We start from the raw sequence: 24,453 nt of genomic DNA, 5'->3' as shown, positions 1-24,453 counted from the left end.
CAAAGTACCACAGACCTGATGACTTAAAACAACTGACATTTATTTTCTCACAGTTCTGGAGGCTGGAAGCCTGAGATCAAGGTGTTGGCAGGGTGGCTTCCTTCTGAGGGCTGTGAGGGAAGGATCTGTTCCAGGTCTCTCTCCTTGGCTTCTAGCTGGTGGTCTTCTCCCTGTTTTCACATTGCCTTCCCTCTTTACATGTCTGTGTCCAAATTTCTTCTTCCTATAAGGATGCCAGTCGTATTGAATTAGGGCCCACTCTAATGACCTCATTTTAACTTATCTCTGTAAAGACCCTATCACCAAATACAGTCATAGTTAGGACTTCAACATAGGAATTTGTGGGGTCAGGGTAGGGATGGGGACACAATTCAGCCCATAACAGTTACTTTTCTCATCCTCAAATACTGTAAGCTTTTCCCATCTCAGGACTTTTCATAAGCTTTCCTATGATCTTCACATGGCCACCCCATTTTCCTTCAGGTCTCCATAAATGTCACCTCTTCAGAGAGGCCTTCCCTACCATCCCCATCAAACCAGCTATGATGCCAACCCATGTTGTTTGTTTCATTAAGCCAAATTTATATATGATAACGTGTACGGGTCTTTAGTGCACAATTGGATGGGCTTTGACAAATGTAGATACCCTTGTAACCACCAGTGCAATCAAAATGTAGAACATTTTCATCACCTCTGGAAAGTTGCCTCATTTTTCCTTTCAGCCAGTCTTTACCACCACAACCTCAGATGGCAACCACTTTTCTGATATCTACTATCATAGTTTTACCTGTTCTTGAATTTCATATGAATGGAATTGTTCAGTATGTACTCTTGTGTCTGACTTCTCTTGCTCAAAATTTATCGATGTTTTTGCATGTATCAGTAGTTTTTTTTTTGTTACTGAGTACTATTCCATTGTATGAATATACCACTATTTATCCATCATCCTATTGTTGGACATTTGGGTTGTTTCCAGTTTGGAGCTACTAGGAAAAAACTGCTGTAAACATTTTCACATATATGTTTTGTGAACATATGTAGTCTAAATGTGTGTGTCCCCCTAAAATTCAGGCTTTGAAACTCTAACCCTCATATGTTGGTATTAGGACGTGGGGCCTTGGGGAGGCAAGCAGGTCGTTGAGTGTGGAATCCATGAATGGGATTAGCGCCCTTATAAAAGAGATTCCCGCAAAGCAACCTCGCCCCTTCCTCTATGTGAGGATACAGTGAGGAGTGTGCATCCTGGAAGAGGGCCCTCACCCAACCACGCTGGCACCCTTGGACTTCCAACCTCCAGGACTATGAGAAATCAATTTTTGTTGTTTATAACCCACCCAGTTTGTGTTATTTTATTCTAGCCGCCGGATCAGACTAAGACAATATGTTTTTATTTATCTTGGATAAAGATGTAGGAGTGGAATTTCTGGGTCCCAATGTAGGTGTATGTTTAACTTTTTAAGAAACTGCAAACAGGTTTACAAACTATTTCTGCTGTTTCCCTTCCCATCAGCATCCTGACAGTTCTAATTCTACTCCTCAATCTCACCAACATTTGTGATTAATCTTTTGAATTTTAGCCATTCCAGTGAATGTGAAATGATGTAATTTCCCTAATTACTCATAATGTTGAACACTTCTTCGTACATTTATTGAACATTTATGTACCTTACTTAATGAGGTGTCTATTCAAGCCTTTTGCCCAATTTTTAAATGACATTGTCATTTTGTTATTTATTTGTAGGAATTCCTTATATATTTTGGATACAAATCCTAATATTTCTCCTGGTTGGTGGCTTGTCTTTTCATTACTTGTATGATTAAAAAAAAAAAAAAAAAAAAGCCGGTTTTTAATTTTGATGAAGTCTTAGGGCTACAGAATGTGTTCTAGGACCAGGCAATATGATGGAATATTTTCCAGAAAGAAGATAATTAGGGTTCCTAGCAGGGCTATAGTTTCCTTCAAGTTTGTTCCCATGGTGTGTCAAAGAGAAGCTGAAGGCATGTGAATACTTAGCCACTGCGTGGGCCTTCCTAGGTGTGCGAGACAGGTGTGCTCTTTTAGACAATGTTGAAAGGATCGCAGATGTTTACTCCGTCCGGTGGGCACCCTAAAGCTCAAGCCCAGAGGCCCGTGTGTTCAGGTATGAAGAAGAAATGACGTTAATTTCTTCTAAATTCCTGCGGCCTTTGCTGCTGAGATACTTAGATTACCAGCTCAGGTCTTTGGTCTCTTTACTCAATAGAAATTGATAAGAGACCAGACTAGGAATTCAGGCAAGACTTTCTTGGGACTCCTGCTACAGCAGGAGGGCGTGAGAACAAGAAACACGTGCCCTTGCTCACTCCCTGAGGTGGGGGGCGTGAGCTGGTTCCTTAAGTGGGGTGAGGGTGAGGGCGGATCCAATGGGTTGGGCAGGAGGCGTGGCTTAGGTGGCCTGCCCACCCCGTTGGTGGTCCCGTGTGCGGGGATCACCCGCAGGACCCTCAGAAATGGTTTGTGTCCTTTTTGTATCTTATTGTTCATCATTTGTCCCAACTGCACTTGTGTGCAGTTATTCTTAGTCCCTTATAGTTTCTTTGTATTCTGTTGCTGGAGATGTTTGTCCAGGTGCAAACACTGCAGCAAAGATTCCCAGGTCTCAGCCTTGCTCACTTAACACCATAAATATCCAAAATCTTAAACATGGGCGTTTCCTCTAACCCAGTAATTCTACTTCTAGGAATTTAACCTAAGGCTAAATTTATGGTTATATGCGAAATTTTAATCACAATATACATATGTCAGCTTTGTTTCTATGGTAAAATATTGGGAAACCACCTAAAATAGTGGATAGTTAAAAATAGGTTGTAGGGACTTCCCTGGTGGCGCAGTGGTTAAGAATCCACTGCCAGTGCAGGGGACAAGGGTTCGAGCCCTAGTCTGGGAAGATCCCACATGCCGCGGAGCAACTAAGCCCGTGCGCCACAACTACTGAGCCTGTGCTCTAGAGCCCACGAGCCACAACTACTGAGCCCATGTACCACAACTGCTGAAGACTGCTCGCCTAGAGCCCGTGCTCTGCAACAAGAGAAGCCGCAACAATGAGAAGCCTGTGTACCGCAACGAAGAGTAGCCCCCGCTTGCCACAGCTAGAGAAAGCCCGCGCACAGCAACGAAGACCCAAGGTAGCCAAAAATAAATTAATTAATTAAAATAAATAAATAAATAAAAATTTAAAAAGTAGGTTGAAAACTCGATATAGCAGAATGCTATGAACTCTTTTAAGGTTATTTCCTATAAATACATATTTTTATTGACAGATATTTATTTGTATTATTGTATAAAAGATTTCCAAATATTATATATAATTCCATGTAAATCCATATATATTCATATATATAGAAGGATTTTTATATAATGGGACATTCAATTTATATATATTTATAAAATATATATGTGTGTGATTATTCTGTTTATAAAATCATGACGCAGATGGCTCTGAGAAAGTATCTAAACTCTAAAGAATTATGTCGACAAAAGTAGATTTTAAATACTTCTACTTCTTTACTCATATTTTCATATATTGATACAAGAAAACTCTCAGTCATGCCCAGTAATACTTTTTCAACTTCCTTAATTCCTTTCCCATTCACATGCTTTATTGCTGCTTTTGATCTCTCTCCAAAATCCCACTAAAAAAATCCTGCTGCCCACTCCGTTTCTGCCTCATTGCCCTCCCCCACATCCTATTCTCCATCACAAAAGCCAGAGAATCTTGTGGCAAGTGGTGAACTCTCCTTGGAAGAGGAGGAGGGAGAAACTGACTTGGGCCAAGTCAGCATTCTTTGTAGCTGCCTGGGGTGGGGTGATGGGTGAGGTGGGGGAGTAGAGAGGAGAGTGTCCGTAATGTGCCACCATTCATAATCTTCATCTTATTTCATGTGCATAGAAAACATCTGGAAGGGCAAGCACAAAGGTCAAAATGTTAACATTAGTTATCTCTGGTGGTAGGATTAGAATGGATTTTAATTTTCTTCCTTTTCCTTATCTGTGTTTTCTAATTTTCTACCATGAACAGACATTCCCTGATTAACTTTTTAGAATTTTTATTGAAGTATATCTTGATCAATTTATAAAAATCATTTTAAAAAAAAGTTCCCCAGTGCTTCTCTGGAGTATGAGGTTGGAGAGGCTAGTATGATAAACTCCAAGTTAAGGAGGTTTAAAAATATATTCTCTGTCCCAGATACGCCACTGACATTTGTACCCAAGCCAGCCATCAGTCAACACTGGGAGATGTGTCTTTGTGCCTGTCTCCCTCTTTTTGTCAAATAAAAGCAAAAGGTATTTTCAAAATTGTACAAGTTAGGAAGAAGGACTTGGAGCAGGTTAGTCCAGTTGACACATATGCCTTATCTGGAAAACGGGTACAGCCATATGGCCCTCAGGGATTGGTGAGGGACCACAAGTGGAAAACCCAGCACAGGGCTAGCATATCACAGGTCCTCAAGTAACTTTGAGCACCTACTCTGTTCAGTTCTTTTGCTTAACAGGCAATTACTGGTTTCAGCTTTGGGCTAAGCTCTGAATTGGAGGCTGTGGATATAACAAAAAGACACTGACCCAGCCTTAAAGGAACCCTCAGCCTGTGGGGAGGAGGAGATAATATGGGAGTGTCTGCCAGACCCTCTTCTAAGTGCTTGATATTTGCATATTGATGCTTTACCTCTTTATAGTAATCAATAAGGTAGATTTTCTCAATTATTATTACTTTTATTTATTTTATTTTTTGGGGGGGGTGTACGTGGGCCTCTCACCGTTGTGGCCCCTCCCGTAGCGGAGCACAGGCACCGGACGCGCAGGCTCAGCGGCCATGGCTCACGGGCCCAGCCGCTCCGCGGCATGTGGGATCTTCCCGGACCGGGGCACGAATCCGTGTCCCCTGCATCGGCAGGCGGACTCTCAACCACTGTGCCACCAGGGAAGCCCTCAATTATTATTTTATAGTCTGTCCTCCTGGTCACAGATATCGTTCATCCCTCTGCCAGAGCCAATATCTGTGGTACGGTAATGGACCTGTTTATGTATGTGGTGAGTAAGAGCTTGGGTGCTGGGAATCAGGCTCTCTGGGTTCAAAATGCAGCTCCATCAATTATGGGCAGCATTGATCTTTCAATGCCTCAGTGTCTTCATTTGTAAAATAAGGATAGGCATAGTTGTTGCCTCATAGATTACGGTAAGGAAAAAATGGATCTATATAAAGCACTTATAACAGTGTCTAGCACATAAGCTATTAGTAAATGTTAGCCGCTGTTATTATTGTTGTTGTTGTTATTTGTCTCCTTCTATAGACTGGGAGCTCTTTGAGGGCTGGGACACTATCTTATTTATTGTTGTATCTGCAGATCCCAGCCCAGGGCCAAGCACAGGGTTGAAATCAATGATTATCTGTTAAGTAAAAGAACAAACATCACTACTCATATATTGATATTTTGAGATAGGGGAGGAGGTGATACAGAAGGTGGGGAGGGATTCCCCTTATGAGTGGCCATCAGGTTCCCCCCAGGCACGATGATTGTAGGAGGAATCTGGGCTCCCTTAGAGCAGATAGTATCCAAGAAATCAACCTAAATCACAGTGAATGTGAGAACCAGAAGGGACTTCCCCAGACCATGGTTAACACTCCCATTTTTCAGGTGAGGAGCCTGAGGCGTAGGGAATTTGCGTGGCTCGCCTGTGGCTCTGCAGTGTTGGGGGAAATCTGTTAGGGAATGAGGGCTCTTTATCTTAACCTCAAGTTCTTTCTACTCCATGGGCAATTGACAGAATTTTTTATTTTGGTTCAGTTTCACAAAGCTTTCTTGAATGCCAAGTGTCTTGTGCTAAGTTCATGAGAGACAAGTGAAATGGGCGCAGAGCTTCCAGACTTGCTCAAGATTAAATAAGCAAATCAGGTGTGAAGAGGGGAAATCCCAGGATATAATGAGAGCTCATCTTGTTTCCATCTGTAGATATCAGGAGGCTAAAAAAGCAAGTGAGAAGAGTGGGAAAAGGAGTTCTTTAGCACTAACCCGTTGAGGTCATACTTGGGTTATGACTCTGGCCCTCCAGTTAAAGGGAGCCCCCTGCCCACGCAAAATGAAAACGCGGGGCGGGGGGAAGCGCAGGTTGATTTGCGTTGGGGTGTTAACGGGGTAGATGCAATGGGATTCTGGAGAATGTCTCCACCTCCCCAGACAAGATAGTATCTTCCCTGAGCCTTACTCGGAGAACCCCTCCCCGAACTCAGTACAGCCCCACCCCAGGGCTCCTGGGAGAATGGGTGAGTAGGAAGTTGTTGCTAAGAAATATATTTTTGCCCTGCTGAAGTCACAGCTATAAATTCACATAATAATCGATCCACCAGTATGACTGGAAATGCATAGCCCAGCTCAGGTGTGGGAAACAATCATAGCCGTCCTCAGCACCATTAATCTTCCACCTGGGAGTGGCTTAGCACTAGGCATCCATTATTTATCCGGGAGACTGGGGATGTGAGGAGGAAGGGCCGTGTGTGGGTAGCAGCCAGCATTGACAGGGAACTGTGAGAGGTAATGGGGTGCGGCAAGATGTGCAAGGAGCAGGAGCTGGGAGAGCAAGGCTCTGCCATTGCCACCTCTGGTGGACATTGGGTAAGTCACTTAACCGCTCTGGCCTTGAGTTTCTCATCCGTAAAATGGGGCTTGAATTAAATGGTCTCCTAAAGTCCCTTCCGGCTCTGAAATTCCATTCAGAATGTTCTAAGCGTTGTAAGAAAATTTTTTGCAGAAGTTGCATTCACTACCCTAGAAGGTATCACTGGGAGCACGTTTCCTGGAGAGGGATTTCAAGCCTTTCCCTAAAGAACCCCGATGCATGAGGGCCCCGGGGCGTCCCCAGCCCAGGATCTGGGGGCATACACCCAGGCATGAAATGTCTTTGAGTTCTTGTTTATTATTATGAAGGTAATTTTGCACTCTACTCCATAATCTATTCTTGCATGCGTTAGTATAAAAATATTATTCTGAATTACTGTTGATGTACGTTGATAAATCTAGACTTGCAGGTCCACAGAAAATCTTGTCTTTTGATCTTGAACTATAGCCAAGCCCTAATTCTGTGTGATAAGATTACAGGAAATGTCTCATTTCTTTTTCATGCTTTCTGTATTTTTTATTCTCTAATGTGTGTGTATTAATACCAAAGAAAAGTACATAAATGTTTAAAACATGAAAAATAATGTAGTTCTGACCTTCCACATCTAGATTATTTTTAATTTAATTTTTTTTGTGTGGTACACGGGCCTCTCACTGTTGTGGCCTCTCCCGTTGAGGAGCACAGGCTCTGGACGCGCAGGCTCCGGACGCTCAGGCCCAGCGGCCATGGCTCACAGGCCTAGCCGCTCTGCGGCATGTGGGATCTTCCCGGACCGGGGCACGAACCCGTGTCCCCTGCATCGGCAGGTGGACTCTCAACCACTGCACCACCAGGGAAGCCCCACATCTAGATTTTTAGGAGGGAAGGGGTCCCTTTAATGAATGGGTTCCCTGATGACATTTTCTTGCTGTGCTCATTCCTATATGTCCGAGTGCTTTATCCGTGAGAAATAACGTGTGGTTGAATGAATAAAAGTAATAATAATGACAATTATGATAACAACAAAAGCTACTATTCCTGTGTTTTTACCATGTGCTGCTGTTCTAAACTCTTTACCTCTATCATCTTGTTCAGTCCTTATAAAACCCTTTGAGGCAGTTCTTATTATTATCCTCATTTTACAGATGAGGAAACTGAAACATCAAAAAGTTAAGTAACTGTCCTGGTTGGAACATCTTTTCTGCCCTTTTACCTTTTCGGATCGCCTTTTAGATCATTGCAGCAGCATCCGCCCTGCACGGTAGCAGCTTGACTGTGTTACGCTAACAGTTCCCCATCTCTTGGCTTTGCCCTGTGGCTTCTCTGCACTATTCTGTGGGACACCCGTGGGACCCCATTCTGCCCACCCGTCTCCTGCACAGATCTCAGAGTGCAAGGACAGTCTCTGGAGGGTCATTGACTCATTCCTCGGAGGTCCCCAGAGGGATTAAGCCTCTGTGGCCCACAGCAATCGTTAACTCAGTTCCGTGACTAGCTTTTCTTCCTTCCCCAGTTTACTCATTCTAGGCCCCCAGTCCCCAGGAATTCTTTTCCAAAATGAATTATCTGTATATAAATGTACGTCTCAGGTTCTGCTTTTTGGAGCAACCTAAGCTAAGACATTGCTCAAAGTCACACAGCAGTTAAGCTGTGAAACCCAGGTAGGAAAATATTCACTCTATGTAAAATAATTATAAGCACCTAGAACCAGGATATGAATACATAAATCTTTTTAAAGGGTCATGTGTTCACGGAAGAGGACTGTCACACAAAATCAGATAGGTTTAGGAATGGAATAACTATGCCAAATGTAAATGGACTTCTTTGATTTTTTTCCCTCTTGCTTATCTGTATTGTCTAACTTTCCTAAAGTGACAGCTGTTTCTTGTGTCATGGGTGGAGAGCAGGGTGGCAAACTGATCTATGCCAGTTTATTCACACAGAACCCTCAGGTTCTTTTAGCAGATAGCGGTAGCCATGGACATACTTGAAGTGGACGTGGGTTAACCAGTCTCTGCAACCTCACTATCATTTTATCACAGAAGCAAGTCTCAGACCAAAATGTGCCACACATGCAGACTTATTAAATAAGCATTCATTAGCAGGCAAACATAAGACAGTCCAGGCAGCCTGCTCTGGAAGCTGATCAAGTCCTAGCTCTCTGCCCATCTGAGTACCGCAACTGCTCCCCGAATGGAAAGTTCACTGGAAGAAGGCAGAAGAACATTCTAGAGCAGTGGGTCTCAAACTTGAGCAGGCATCAGAATCTCCTGGAGGGCTTGTTAAGGCACGGATTGCTGGGCCCTGACCCCAGAGCTCCTGACTCAGGGGGCACTACGCTTTGAGGTGTGGTTTTGTTATTCTCTCTGATAACTGGCACCAGGCCACCAGCCATTCCCTCAATGGCTGGGGCACAGGACCATTTAGGGGGTTAGTCTATGGTCTAGAACACCAGCCCCTGGGGTGTAGACTACAAGATGCTCTAGATTCTTTTACCTGAAAGGCCTAAGGGTGGAGAATATCTCTGAAAGGTTTTAGAGGATACCACTAATGTCATCAATGAAAAGCCATTTCTCATCCTCATTATGCGAATTAGCTAAGCCTGATGCATTCCTTAAGGTCCAGAAAACTGAAGTTCACAGAGATAGTTGTGTGTGTTCACATAGATAGTGTGGCCTCACTGATATAATGCTAGCTGACTACCCCTGTAGTGTGAATGCCGGGAGAGGGCGCCTAGGGTCTAATATAAATTAGCGCAAATGCCTAATGACACGCGCCTAAACAGAACGTTTTAGAGTAAATTACAGACATCGTTAATGGGAAGGAAAGTTCATTAACAAATCGATGGGCATTTGTTTGGTCCCACAGACTGAGCCTGAAATCATAGAGGAAACCAACATCGACAGAGTGAATGAGCCCCGGGGCTACGCCCGGTCGAGGCAGGTGAAAGGCCACTCGGAGACCTCCACGCTGAGCTCGCAGCCCTCCATCGACGAGGTCCGGCAACAGATGCACATGCTGCTGGAGGAGGCCTTCAGCCTGGCATCCGCAGGACACGCAGGCCAGAGCCGGCACCCAGAGGCCTATGGCTCTGCCCAGCACCTGCCCTACTCCGAGGTGGTGACCAGCGCTCCTGGGACCATGACGCGGCCCAGGGCTGGGGTGCAGTGGGTGCCGACCTACCGCCCAGAAATGTACCAGTACAGTCTGCCCCGGCCGGTAAGTCAGACATCCCTCTGCGTGCCTACCCTCATCAGGTCAGCCCCGGCCAGGATGTTCCGACAGGGGTTTCAGAGCGGGCACTTTCCTGATGAGCCACCTTGGGATTTGGAAACGAACTTTGCTGGGCTTTCACACGTCCTCCACCCAGGATCCAAGCCTAAGCCTTTTAGTCCTGTGGACACAGACACACAGGAAGCCCTTATGTCCGACCGTAATATGTTTTAGAATGACTTCCCTTTTTTATCCCTCCTGTGAAGGGCTGACCTCACTCTTCATGCACTGGTTGGTTTCTACAACCCCACGTTTAAAGGCCCTGGTTTAAATGTCAGAACGTGTTGCAGAGCCCCATGTTAGGGGGCCGTGTAGCCTGGTGGCTCCCGGCAGAGGCTCTGGAGGCGGGTACCATAACTTTGGATCCCAGCTGACTTTGTAACTTGGGGGCTTAAATTTTCTACAGGTAAAGTAAACAGGTAAGAAAAATAACTGATATCCTAGGGTGGTTGTAAACATTAACCAAGTTGATATACATGAGGTACTAGAAAAATACCAGGCACCCAGTAAATGTCATAGAAGTTTCAGCCATGATTATCTCATTAAGTGGTAACTGTACTTCAGTATCTGAGAAAGCATCCAATGACTAAAAGCTTCCATGATTTAAACAACGATTTTAATTAGTTTGCATATAATTAGTTCATCGTCATAGCATCTACAGATATCTTTTTAAAAAGACGGACGTAGTTTTATAAGCCACAGACCATAATAGGCAATGCTTTGTATATGTATAGATTCCACCCTTGTAATACTTCATGCCCTATCCCCAAGGTTTACTCATTAACAGAGCTTTATAAATTGTCGTTGTGATATGTAATTACCCAGTAAAAGCTAACATTTATAGAGTGCTTCACTGTTACTAGGTACTGATCTAAGTGTCATGTGTATGTTAACTCATTTATTTAGTCCTTACTACAAGCCTCTGAGACAAGTACTAGTTTACTAGTTTTATCCCTATTTTACAGATGAGGAAATTGAGGTTACACAGCTTATTCAAGTCACACAGCCAGGAAGGGGCAGAGCCAGGACCCAAAGCCAGACCATCTGGTGACAGAGCACATGTTCTCAACCTGCCTTGTGCTGTTACATTGTCTCTCCATCGTATTCTTTCATTTTCAGTAGACTATTCCGGATACCTATGGGCTTGTGGAGACTTTTGATAACTCCAACACCCCCCCCCCCAAAGCACACACTACAGTGGCACTTAATAAACTGCTGTTATGCTATGTAACTACCTAATCTACACACTATTGTGAATTTCCTTATTCTTTGCTCCAGATTCCTCCTGACCAGGTCCCTGAGATGTCTCCCCTTCACACTTCTCCTAATCCCCTCAGTCTCTCTTTCTGTCGGTGCCCTCTCTTTGAATGTCAGTCTCTGGCCCAGCCTTTCCCTGTTGATAAAACTCTGTCAGGAGAGACCAAAGTTTATTTCAAACTGAGCCTTTGGGGCAGGGACACTTGTGCTTGCGTGCGGTCATCGTCACTGCAAGGGTTTGTCCTTAAGTCGGCAGGTACAGAATTTCTATTTTGTCTGTTCACTGCAGGGTGATCAGATCATGCTGAATAAACTCACAAAAACTACTTTATTATTAAGAATATTAACTTACAAACCTGCAGTGAGATGCTGAATGATCAGGTGGGCCAGAATACTTGTTTCCTGGTCTTTCCTGTTAATGGTCTTTCGTTAAGTAAAAGCCAATTCAGGGGAAGTACGACATTATCAGAAGGAGAACTGGTTGGTATTGGCGTCATCTTCCTCAGTCTGTAATATGCAAACTCAGAGAGCATAGTCAATAAAGGAAATAGAGTGAATGTGGGACATCTTTTTTCGCATCCCATTTTCTGAGATATGGGTAGAATAAAATGCAAAATTCTTAATATAATCTTTAAGTTAAAATAGAAGACTTTGGGGCAATGCCCAGATCTCAGCAATAGGAGTTGGCCTCTGCCATCACGGAACTTTTCTGAATCTGTTCAAGAAGCACTGCCTTCCAGAAGAGTGTCAGCAACTCGGGGGCCACCACTGGCCATGCTCCCATCAGATGAGATTCCAAATATCCTTTTTTTTCAGAAAGAGTTAGAAAAATGCTCACTGAGCCTGGCAAATCTGTTACTTTAAAATACTTTCCCATGACAGTCGTATCATAGTTTCCACAATTACAGTTTTCTTAACTAATTGCCCATTAAATTGGTACTCTTCTTTATGGGGAAAGAAGGGATTTTCTCACTGAGATTTAGAAAACACTCTAATCTTACCACATTTATATCTACCTCTTAAAGTGGCTGTCCCCTGGGGAGAGTTACCTGTATCCACTCTATACTGGTCCACACTGACTTCAGTGTCATTGGCTCATTCTTCCTGATTCCAGACATTAACCATGTCCCCGAATTTTCCCTCAGCCCAGAGTGGAACGGCACTCGCCAGCTGAATGACCTTAGCCAGCGATCGTAACTCTGAGTCTCGGATCCCTCAGCCATAGAATGGTGGCGAGAAGAGGGCTGCAGTGAGGAAGGGATGATAATTCGTGTGAAATGCTCAGCACGGTCCTGGCATTTAGTAAGCACCTAACACGTGTTAGCGGATATTAATCAGAGTGCCTCATATGGCGCCTAGCACATCAAATTACTGGATAAATGGTAGTCATTGTTATAAAAATATTCTCTTCTTTTCCCTGGGTTCCACTCGTTATCTCCCTTTCTCTGACAGTTCTGAGAGTACATCTTCTTTTCCTTCTACTCTGTTACATTCTTTGAAGAGCATGCTCTGTGCTCAGGGAAGCTTCACTTCTGCTTAAAGATGATTCTCAAGAATGACTGGGCCCCTCTAGCTGGAGGCCAGATTCTGGGAATCTGTGAAGAGATCTGGGTTTCAGAGAGAAAAGCTGAAATAACGGGGTTGAGTCTTCCAATGACAGGCAAGAAGATGCCACAACCCACATCCATATGCCTCCATTTAACAAAACCATCTAAAAATGTCATTGTGGGAATATGAAAACTTGGATGGTTCTGTTTGTTATAATTCAGGGTTGGCAGTTGTGCCAGGAAGGGCAGAAACATTAGCATCGTATACTTAAAAAAATGAAGCCACCAAAAAATGGAAATGGACTGAGAAATAACACAGCAGAGAGATGGGCCGTCAAACTGAACAACATCAAAGGCAGTTCTTTCGTTATTAAGGTTTCCTTTTGCCAACAAAAAATGAGGTCCTTATTTTAATGAAAAGAGAAATGGCTAACAATACACAGTAGCAGTGATGATTCTTAACCCAAGTTCTTGCCAAGCCCTCTGTGCTATGATAATGTGGAAATCAATGGACAGGGTGGCAATTTAGAATGATAACTGTGATTACTTTTCAGCTTCCAAAAAGGAAGCGCTCTGAGCTCTGCTGTAGGATAGTGGGAAGCCGGTGGTTCTAAATGCACTCGGCCAGGCTGATGGCATGTACATCGTGGAGAAGGTTACTGCCGGCAGCTGGGGATTTCTGCACTGCAGTTCAGGAGACCCTTGATCATATTCTGCCCCTTGAATCTGGGAGGAAATTGGACTTGACACCTAATGACCAACCCAGTTTTGCTAGCAGCCGTAATGAGTCTGTGCCAAGAGGAATGAAAACATCCTACAACCTTCCTGTTGGTGTCGGCGATTCCGAGAAAGGGATCGGGGTGAAAGCATCTTCCCCACTAGAGACCTTACAGATGCAACTAATAGTAATAATAATAGCACAATACCAGCTGCCCTCTCTTGCCCTCCCGCCGTATACAGGACATTAAGCTAAGTGCTACTGTCTCTTCTGATCTGACACCCACCCTATGAAGTCAACATTACTATCCCCGTGTACTCCATGGGAAACTGAGGCCTGGAGAAGTGAAGAACCTTGCCCAAGCTGACACAGCTCTAAAGGGCAGAACGGGGTTAGAACTCAGGGCTCTCTAACTTCAAAGCCCATGCTCTTTCCACCCTCTGGCCAGGTGAGCCAGAGGATGTCCTAGTCTCTGATGAGAACTCAAATCTCCTAAACTTCAGAGTGGGATCTTATAAGGAAGCTTATCCAGTTTGATGGGATTTTGTCCATTCCTATCATTGCCCCTTGTAGGAGAGACATCTCCATTAGGATGGAATTGAGAATAATATTACAGCCCGTTTTCCTCCTCTCCCCTCAAAAACAAAGCAAAACAAAACCAAAAATCCCCTTCTGAAACCTTCATTAATGATGAGATATGCAGGCATATCAGGCAGGAGTTTGCATCCACCCCAACACTTGGCTTCAAGAAACGTTGCATTTCTTATGTTTCTCCAAATCAAATTTGAATCTGTTCTGAGCTCCCATCTGGCCAAGTTTGGTGGGGCGGGAAAGGAAGGGGGGAGGGGGAATGGGAATTCAATGTCAGTTATGCACAGAAGTCATTGGCAGTTTGCTGAAGGTGGAACAGCGGGAGAGGGTCTACCCCAAGCAGTGTTGATGGGTGCTTAAGGATGGAGGAAACCCACCAAAGCGAGAAGGTATCTGGAGACTGAAAAATGAGGCAGGTAGCTCCATTTAATCAATGGATCAGTGTGTTATAGGGTAACTTACATGCGGGGTAGGATGGAGCAGATGGCGATCCAGAAGCATTCACAGGCTGCATTCCACACCACAGAGGGGCTACTGGGACAATTTTATAGTTAACCTGGGGTATGGGGGTATGTGCTTGGAGACAGGGAGTGCATTCCTACATCAAGACTTATGGTGGGTAATTAGTCTTGTGGGTGCGGGGACTACATCATGAAGGTCTTTATCATTGTTTGGAGAGTAACAGAGCATAGAGGCCACCTGGACCTAATAGTCATTAAATAATATCTATTAACTACAAAGCCCTTGACGGCAGAGAAGTGATTTACCACACAGTACAGTCTTGGGTAGGGTCAGTGGAAGGACAGGAGGAACTGAACGGGTCCAAGATGGCATCATTTAGGCTAGCAGCCAGACAATGGAGCGTTGCCCAGCTCCCAGGAGTCCACGAAGGTGGGTCGCTGTGTATTACCTGGGACAGCCTGGGCTGGGGCTGTTTGCCTTTGGACTGCCCCAAGGAAGCCTCCCTTGAAAACCAACAGAGTACCCAGTGTCTGGCAAAGGCATACCCCTCTAAGCTTAATCGTTCGAGTGAGTAAAAACCAGTTTGTACAGGAAGGCTGTGTGGAAAGGGAGAGAGGGAGGGAGGAGAGGAGTATGTATCTTAGCTCACAAACTCAGGTGTGCAAGACACGTAAGTTTATTTTCCTGTAATCTTCCAGCGCCAAAAGTTCAGTCTCAGTTCAGGGTTTCCGTCCCCACCTCTGATTAAAGCTTAGTGTGTTGCGGGGGCGGGGGAGGGGGAGCTAAATGATGCAAAGCTGGTCAGGGTGGGGAGGAGGCTTCAGGACTTGGTTCCAGTTTGCTCTCATCTAACTACTCATCTGGCTGACGTCCCAGAGAGCTGCTTGTTTCCATCTAGTCTGCAGGTGTTAGTCCAGGTAGAGCACAGCTGTGTCCTGGTCCTCCTGCTTAAAGCTCTCTCCAGATCCCTCCTTCCCCTCCTCCCATGCTTGAGCCTTCTCTCTCCCTCTCTCTCTGCCTTTCCCCGCTCCCCCTCTCTGTCTCTCTCTTTCACGTGCACGGGCGCACACGCACACACACACCCTTGCCCCTCTCCCCTCTCTAGCATCTTCCTTATATTTATTCTCTCCTCACCTCCCCACCCCCCTGTGCTCCCAGGTTGAGGCGCTTCTCCAGACCCATCAGCATCTAAGCTCTGCTCTTCTTCCTAACGTAAGGGTGTTTAGAGGGCAGAGTGGTCTAACAGTACCTCACTTCTTCCAAATCGCTTGTTTTGGCATCAGCCTTCAGCCTTCAGCGCTCTAAGGGCTTAGGTTTTTGATATTCAAAATCCTAAATGCTTACAGTTCAGTAGCTTGGACTTTTGAAATGCCAGTAAGAGTTGGCTCTTGGGCCATCTTTAGTGGGGGTGGCCTTCCTTCCCTGGGGCAGGAAGGTGCGATGCCCTCACTGCTTGGGGCAGGGGAAGGGCCCTGGATTCAAGGAACCGCAGTGGCAAAGTCTTGGTTACTACAATTACTATATCAAAATATTATCTTGTCTGAAAAGGAAGAGAATATCATTTATTGAGTACCCACTATGTGCCAAATGTCATATTAACATATAAAATGGGTCTTCTAAACAGCCTTTGAAATGGGGGTGTGATTCTGTTACTTTCATCACCTAATGAGAAAACAGACACAGAGAAGGTAAGTTACTCGAGGTCAAGCAGCTGGTAAAGATCAAGCCAGGATTCAACTCCAATTTTTTGTTTGTTTGTTTTTATTTTTTTTTAATTGGAGTATAGTTGTTTTACAATGTTGTGTTAGTTTCTGCTGTACAACAAAGTGAATCAGATCCAGTTTTGTCTGACTCCAAACCCCTGCCCTCTGCATCACGCCACCCTTAGCTCAGAATTGCGAGATAGCGCCCTTAACTGGCTATGTGATTTTGAACGAGTCAGTTCACCTCTCTGGGCTTCCATATCTCCCGTGTTAAGGTAAGAGGTGTGGTCTCCTGCTCTTTCCAGCTTAACCTTCTATGATTCCCAGGGCCTGGAAGGCTCAGTGTTGCTCCATCAGTAACTCCTGGTGAACTTACAGATCAAGATAAGCACTGGGTTTGCACCATGGGGTCAGTCTTCCATTACAATGCCCTCTGTTTTCAACTAAATAAGAACTGTCTGCTGGAAGATTCTACTTTGTGCACCAGGATGTAAAGTTATTTGTAGCTGCATGCAGACTTAGACACTTGTTGTGCCCGGAGCAGTACTCGCAGGGTCAGCACGGTGCGGTGGAAGGGGTGCCTTGCAGTGGAACCCAGCATTGTCAGCAGGACTGGAAAGATCTGCACGTTCGCTCTGACCTGAGGCTGACTTGCTGTCACAGGACAGGGGCCTCCAATGAGGGTGGGGGGCTTTGGCCTGTTGTTCCTCGTGCTCCCACCAGTGCAAAGCCTGAGACCCCTGACCTGTGCCTCCAGCTGCAGCCTGCCCCTTTGACTTGTCACCCCTCTAGTGCTACCCCTTGAGGTTGATCTTCACCAGATTCCCCCTCTGGATGGACGCATATGCCCAAAGAGGGTCCAGCACACAGTGGGTCTCACCCGGGCTCATTCTCCACTGGGTTTGCTAGAAAGAATGGCCCTGACCCATCCCCTCGCCCCCTGCCCAGGGACATCAGGACTGGAGCTTTGAGCAAACTGTGGTCACCTTCCCTTCTACTTTTACAACCAAACCTCTGAGCCCAAAGAGTGGCTTATTCTTGTCACATCCGGGCTCCTTCCACCTCAGAGACCTGAGAGCTATTTATAAAGACTGCCTGCAGTTCTGAGTGTGTGATCTCCTTTCTAGCCAGAGGCCAGGGATCCCAAAAGATGGTGTCCTTGGGCGCCAGACTGGGCCCCTCACGGCCACTGTCACAGAACTGGAAACTTGGAACTAGGTAACAGTTTTGAGCAATAGCTTCTAGTGGGATCCTAGTCACAAAGCAGCCCGCAGGGAGCCGGGTTCCAAACACGTGGAAAGGGGAGCCAGAATGCGAATCCAGGAGGACTTAGAACTATGGGGAAACCACACAGCGGGAGGTAGGAAGACACTCCTGGGGGGATTTTCCTCAGCCATTAGCACAGGGCACAGGTAGCCTTTCTGCTTTTTATGTGGTCTCTGTGGCTACAGGGAGCCCCGAGGATACAGACCAAAGGAGACCTTGATCTCCTGTGTAGTCTTGCTTTGTACCTGGAAAAATCATCCAAAGAAGGAAACTCCCTTGGTACTTTTTGTCAAAAGTTCAGAACTTTTCATCAATTCCTTGGTGAACTGTTACAAGACAGACATAAAATGCATTTTCTTGGCTGGAAAACTGTATTGACTACAGAATAAGCCTTCCAAGAACCAGGGATAAAAATAAGTTGTCTGTCTCCTCTACTGACATCATGAGAGGCCAGAAGAGAGAAGAGGGGCTATACACCCCTTTCTCTATTTTGGGAAAGACATATCCTTACTTGTTAGTTTGTTGATAATAATGGAATGCAAAGCTGGAAGGACCTCCGGGACAATGATTTTCAAACTCTGTAAAACCGTAGGGTTCAGGGAGGTCCCCAGGGTGTCATCATGCAGGTAAGCAAAGGGCCAAAGTCACCTAGGCATCCCTACCCCCAACTTCAACCAGAGCAGTTCTGCTTTAATCTGGTTATGTATTCGGGTCATGTCAGAATGGTTTCGTGGCTAAAGAAATGTTTGTTTGGAAGCTCATGAACTACTCCAATGCCGTATTTCACAAGGAAAACCAAAAACAGAAAAATGAGATGCAGAGAGACTGAATGACATGTCCACAGAATGTGAATGGCTGAATCAAGATGAGAGCCTGGGTCTCCTGACTCCTGGTTCACTCAACATTCATTCAACAAATAGTTATATAGCACTACTAGGTGCAAAGCACTTTGCTTGGTAAGGTGGGAGAGCCAGGATGAGAAAGATGCTCTTGCTGAACCGCAAGGAGCTTAGGATCCAGTGGACCTTAAGATTTTGGTTCCCTGAATACTACCTTAGCATACATACTGGGTTGGCCAAAAAACATCTTATGGAACATCTTACGGAAAAACCCAAACGAACTTTTTGGCGGACCCAATAGCTTACTGATGCTAAAAAGGAAAATGCAGCATGGTGATGTCGCTTTCCATATTGATTCAGCCAGTACCTCTAGATTTGGGCAAATGTTTTTTCATTCTTGTTCTGGAAAATTACTGTTGCTGATACATTTCTAGGTTGACAGTTATTTTCTTTGAGCACTTTGCATACCATGGTCTTCTGGGTGCTGTTGAAAAGTCATCTGTCAGTCTAAATGTCATCCCTTTACAGGTGATATGCCTTTTTTTTCCTCTGGCTGCTTTTAAGACCTTCTCTTTGTCTTTGGTATTCTACCATTTCACTACAGTGTATGTAGGTGTGTATTTTGTTTTATTTATCCTTCTTGTTATATATTGTACTTCCTAAAATGATTATTTATTTCTTCAGTTCTGGAAAATTCTTAGTCATTGCTTCTTCAAATATTGTTTCTTCTTTCTCCAACTTTTCTCCTTTGGGGCTTTGATTAACTGCATGTTAGACCTTCTTATTCCATCCTCTATATCTTTTATTTCTGTTTTATATTTTCTCTCTTTTTTTATCCATTTAATGAGTTTCTTTTTTTTTTTTTTCAAATTTTAGTTTATTTTTTTATACAGCAGGTTCTTATTAGTCATCATGGTACATATATACAATGGAATATTACTCAGCCATAAAAAGGAACGAAATTGGGTCATTTGTTGAGACGTATATTTTCTATCTTCTTGTCTCTTTGTGTTTCATCCTTAGTAATCTCAATTTCATTTTCTAGTTTATATTTCTTTCCATCTGTGACAAATCTATTACTTAATTTGCCTATATTGAGTGTTTTATTTCAGTAATATTTTCACTTCTAAAAGTTCTGTTTGTTCTTCTTCAAATCTGCTGGATCATTTCTGATAATGTTTCTGTCTGGTCAGTTATTTTCTTAAAACATTTCTTACCTTGTTACTTTCTATTTTGTATCTGGAAATTTCAAACTCTAAAGTCCTTTAAGGTCTAAATTGGTTGTTTTTTCTAACTTTCACTTATGTTTTCTGGTGTGTTTTCTGATATTTGATTATGAGCTCCTTTTTGCTTCATCTCAATCTGTGCCAATCCCGAGAGCCTAGGTTAGGAATATCTCTTCCAAAGAGGACTTACAATTGCTTCTGCCTGAGCCTGGGAGCATTACCAACCTTCCTCCCTGGGAGGAGCCGATGTTAGCCCCTTCCAGGTTGGCTGTAAGGGTCTCAGTTTCACCTGCCTCACCTTGCCCTATCCCAGGCTTGATCTCTTAATTGATTACCAGTATGGCATTTGTTTTCCAGGCAATCCCACCTTTCATATTTGTTTGCTACTCATTGTTTCTACCTCTGATTTCAGCTCACAGTTTTTATTTTAGTTTGCTGAGATGTGAGAGGGATGGGGTGGGTAGTGGGTGGAGTCCTTAAGATTTTCCTTATATCCTGCAATTCCTACATGCATTAAAAGCCAGGTTTTATCCAGAATCTACTTGTTATTTACTGGGGAGGCCCTTATGAGTAGGTAGTCTGCCATGATGCTGAAGGGAGAAGCCCTCATTCGGTTTAAAGAATCCTGTGTATGGATTCTCTCTGCTGCTACTTTCTGTCTGGATGCCTTTAGGTTTACAGCCCTATGATCTTGTTCCTCAAGAGATCTGGCAGGCCTTGATACCTAAAGAAAAAAAAGAATGAGAAGCACAAGCCAATCTTTGTCTTTGCAGAGAGCATTTCTAGATTTTCTCCTGCTCAAAGAGGCTGTGGCCTGGCTGTCTGGTCCTGTCTCTGACCATTTTCCTTTTCTCCCCTCCTGTGTTGATTAGTCTTCACTTTTGTGGCATTTCTGATCCCTTATCTTTGAATAGTGCTTTATAGATCACAACATACTTACACATACACTCTCTTGCCTGATCTACTTTGCAGCCACGCCCTCTGGGCAAGGTATCCTTGTCCCCATTTCAGAAGAATACACTGAGGCCCAGAGAGGTCACCTGACTTGCTTAGGGACATAAAGTCTATTCATCAGCAAATTAGGGCCTCCACCCATACTTCCTGGCTCCAGACCCATTGCTTTCCCCCACTAAACCCACTTTCCATGAGTGAGAAAGTAAACGCAATCAATGATTCATTCCTTATATAATATTTATTGCTCATCCATGATATAACAGGCACTGTTCCAGGCGTGAGGATGCAGCTGAGAACAAATCCGTCGCCCTCATTACAGTCTAATTTGTGGCAGATAATAAGTAAGCAATGATATAACACCAGAGTGACAACTGCTATGCCAAAAAATAAAACAGAGTATGGAGACAGAGTAAATGGGGCTCACAGGGAATATGGGGCTGGATGAATGAAATGAAGGAAGGAGCCACAGGAAGGACTGGGAGAGAAGCATCGCAGGGGGAAGGAGCAGCATGTACAAAGCCCGAGGCAGGAAGGAACTCGGCAGATTCTAAGAACAACTGAAGGACTCTGTGACTGCAGTGGCCCAGCAAAGGGGGGAATGGTGGCAGATGAGATAGAAGAGTGGGCCGGGGAACATGTTAAGGGAGATCGAAGGGGAAAGTTTGAGGAAAGAAGGAAAGTCTAACCCTCGGAAGTTTGCTTCCCTTTTAAGTAAGAAGAACCTGTGTGTTGATGGGCACCGGGTTTTAACACATCTCCCTCTATTTGCTCGTCTCTTTCACAGGCCTACAGGTTTTCCCAGCTTCCTGAAATGGTCATGGGCTCTCCCCCTCCACCTGTGCCTCCGCGGACTGGCCCAGTGGCTGTCGCTTCTCTCAGGCGGTAACACATTCCTTTCTTTGCCTTATTTGGAATATTTGCAGAGGATTGGGTCCTGTGCGCCCCTCCCTGACAGATTTCCTTCCTGCCCTGCCCCATTCAGGGTGCATCACCTGTACAGACAACCATGTGCCTGGGACACCCCAAGTACCATGAAGGAAGGGAGTGGGGGCCACAGAGGGTTGACCTACTCTCTTACCATTGAAAACTGAAAGTCCTGTAGAACCCACAATTGAAAAAACCCAAGGCCAACTGCCCCATACCTTGACCTTGAACATCTAAAAATTACTCCAACTTGGGCCGTCACAACAGCCGCCTCAAGTCTGGGCACCTCCTGCCAGGTGTGTGCACCCAGAAGGCCCTTTGTTATTGAGGGGTAGTGTCCGAGAGGCCGGGGAGCAGCATGTCTAGGCTCCCGCCCTAACTCTTGACTTGCAAGATGGAGAGGATGAAAGCCCACGAACTTGGATAGGTCAGCTGTGAAACATATATTCAGCAATCTCTTTGCTCTGTAATAGTATAAAAAGCACATGTTTTAAATAAAGATAGACAAGAAACAACAGCCAAGAGCCCTGGGGGAGGTTGGAATAGTCATCATGTCCAAGGCCAGGAGAGACACCCGTGCCCTGGGGCCTGTACGGGCCACTGACCTGGCCCTCCTACCATAGCTTCCTCCAACATGCTGATCACACACTATTTGTGGGCCACAGGTCTGAACTTTGTCAAAATGGTGAAAAGAAGTGAGTTTTCCTCAGAAACGACCTGCCTTCATTTCCAGCAGTTTAGGATGCCGAGCTGTGTGTAGACACCACCCTTTGACCCCAGTCAGGCTTAGGGTGGGATGGGAAGCAGCAGACCAGGGTTCCACCGTAACCTGCCAGTAACGCGCTGTGGAACTCCAGGCACATTGCCTCACCTGTCTGGCTCCTGTTTCCTTATCTGTAAAATGAGGGCACTGACCTAAATGATCTCAAAGGCTCTGGGAGTCCTCAAAGGTGGCCGAGTGTACAGAGCAGAAGCCAGGGATTTTCCTAGGATGGTTTTCTAAAGGAGTAGCAGATGCCTGGAAACAGCCTGTGGGAAGCCAGGGCTGTGGGAGTGAGCAAATGGGAGAAGGAGGGATGGAGAAAGGAAGAGAGACCCTATACTACTGAGCCCCCAGCAACCCACCCTGATGTGTAGTTTAATCCTCACAGCCTGTGTTTGACCCTCCCTGGGGAATAGTTGCTCCTGAGGGTTCTGGATTGGAGGAGCTTTTCAATCAGTCGTTTGAGCTATGTTTGCTGAAGGCCAGCACTATTTCTTTTTTTTTTTTTGCGGGTTCGTGGGCTTCTCATTGTTGTGGCCTCTCCCGTTGCGGAGAACAGGCTCCGGACGCGCAGGCTCAGTGGCCATGGCTCACGGGCCCAGCCGCTCCGTGGCACGTGGGATCTTCCCGGACTGGGGCACGAACCCGTGTCCCCTGCATCGGCAGGCGGACTCTCAACCACTGTGCCACCAGGGAAGCCCCAGCACCTATTTCTTATTTCTTCTCTCAACCACCAGTCTCCTCTCATGTCCTGCACCGTCTGCCATCCTTGCCAAATACGAGGAGGTCACTGCCCTCCTTACGAACCCAGAGGGTTAGACCAGGGAAGAATCTTTGAGATGGAGTCATCCTCCCCTTTCATTTTACAGATGAGGAGCTGGGGCTCAGAGAGAGGAGGCAGCCGGAACCCAGGCTCCCGATGCGCCTCTATTATGCTCTTACTGTGACAGCCTGCCTCTGCTTAGAGGGTGGCCCTGTGGGCTGGCAGCCTTTGCCTCCCTGCACTCTAATTTTAGGAGAGCCCGAAGTGCCTCTACCAAAGGGAAGGCAGAGCCTGGCTACAGCACCCTGTATACTAGGGGGAGAGGCCCGTGCCCTCACCCCAGCCCCCTCTTCTTACATGGCTTTCTGAGCTATAAGTGGAGAGAGGTGTTAAATGCGCCAGATTCTCTGCTTGCCTGTGGAACTTAAAAAAAAAAAGTGTTCTTTCATTCATAATGCCCAGAAAGTACTAGGCTCCTGCTTCCGGGAGCAGCCCGAGCTTCCCAGAGCCTAGGGCTTCTTGCTTCCTGCCAGTAGCAGCAGGGAACGCAGTCCCCGCAGCCCTCCAGGGTCTCGGTCCTGGTGTCAGGAGGGGGAGTGGCGGCGCACTCCAGACGGAGCCTTCCCATTGGCTGCCGATGATGTCATCACCTGCTAGGTCGACCATGCCCAGCTAAGACCCAGCGCTAATTCTTGGCTCATTTTTATGTGGAAATTAAGTGTTCTACTCCTCAGAGACATGAGAGTCACCCTCAGGGGAGCACTGACCTTGAATATCTAAAAATGACTCCAGCTCGGGCCACCGCGACGGCTGCTCCAGGCCTGGGCGTGTAGGCCCCCTTTGTTATTCGGGGGCAAACCCAGGCCTGAGGACCCCGCGGTCCTGGGGCTTGGAGGCCGAAGCCATCCTCGGCTGTGATCTGCCCCGGGAGCCCCGCCTTGCCCGGCCGGCCGCGGTCCTGGGAGGCGGCTAAGGCGGCCCCTTTCCCCCCCGCAGGTCCACCTCGGATATTGGGAGCAAGACCAGGATGGCCGAGTCCGCGGGGCCTGAGCCCGCCCAGCTGCACGACAGCGCCTCCTTCGCGCAGGTGTCCCGAGGCCCTGTGTCTGTGGCGCAGTTGGATCAGTCGGCTTTAAATTACTCAGGTGGGCAAGAGGAGAAAGGCCTGGAAGAAGCCCGCGCCCTGCACCAGCCCCCGTGCTGTGCACTTTGTCTTCCCCGCTCTCCACCTTCTACCCGCCACCGTCAGGAATCAAAGCAACTGTATTTCTGGATCCCCTCTGGACTTCAGTAGCCCTGGCTAGAAGAGCTTCTGCTTTTATTTCTTAAAAAGATCTGAACTCTGACAAAATATTAAGATAGGTTACGGTCAGGGTGGATGTTCACATTTTGCCAGACTTAAGGCCTTTTAAAAAATTATTATATATATCTTTAAAGCATTCCAGATACAACTATCCACTCCCAACTCATTCCCCTTCTCCCCAGAGGTGATCACAGTCTTTAAGTCATGGGCTTTCACTCCATATGTATCTC

General features: G+C 45.8%; 1 protein-coding gene across 1 annotated transcript in view; it reads left to right on the top strand.

Annotated features, from left to right (window-relative positions):
* Positions 1–24,453, top strand: part of KIAA1549L (KIAA1549 like) — a 289,601-nt gene that overhangs the window by 242,916 nt on the left and 22,232 nt on the right. Inside the window, 3 exon segments of the mRNA XM_033410192.2 lie at positions 9,503–9,853; positions 21,255–21,352; positions 23,917–24,065. Of these exon segments, the coding sequence (XP_033266083.1) occupies positions 9,503–9,853; positions 21,255–21,352; positions 23,917–24,065 (598 nt within the window).

This window comes from Orcinus orca, chromosome 8 (genome assembly GCF_937001465.1).
Source record: "Orcinus orca chromosome 8, mOrcOrc1.1, whole genome shotgun sequence".
Lineage (NCBI taxonomy): Eukaryota > Metazoa > Chordata > Mammalia > Artiodactyla > Delphinidae > Orcinus > Orcinus orca.
The sequence above is the reverse complement of the archived record's forward strand: the minus strand, read 5'-3'. Positions and strand labels throughout refer to the sequence as shown.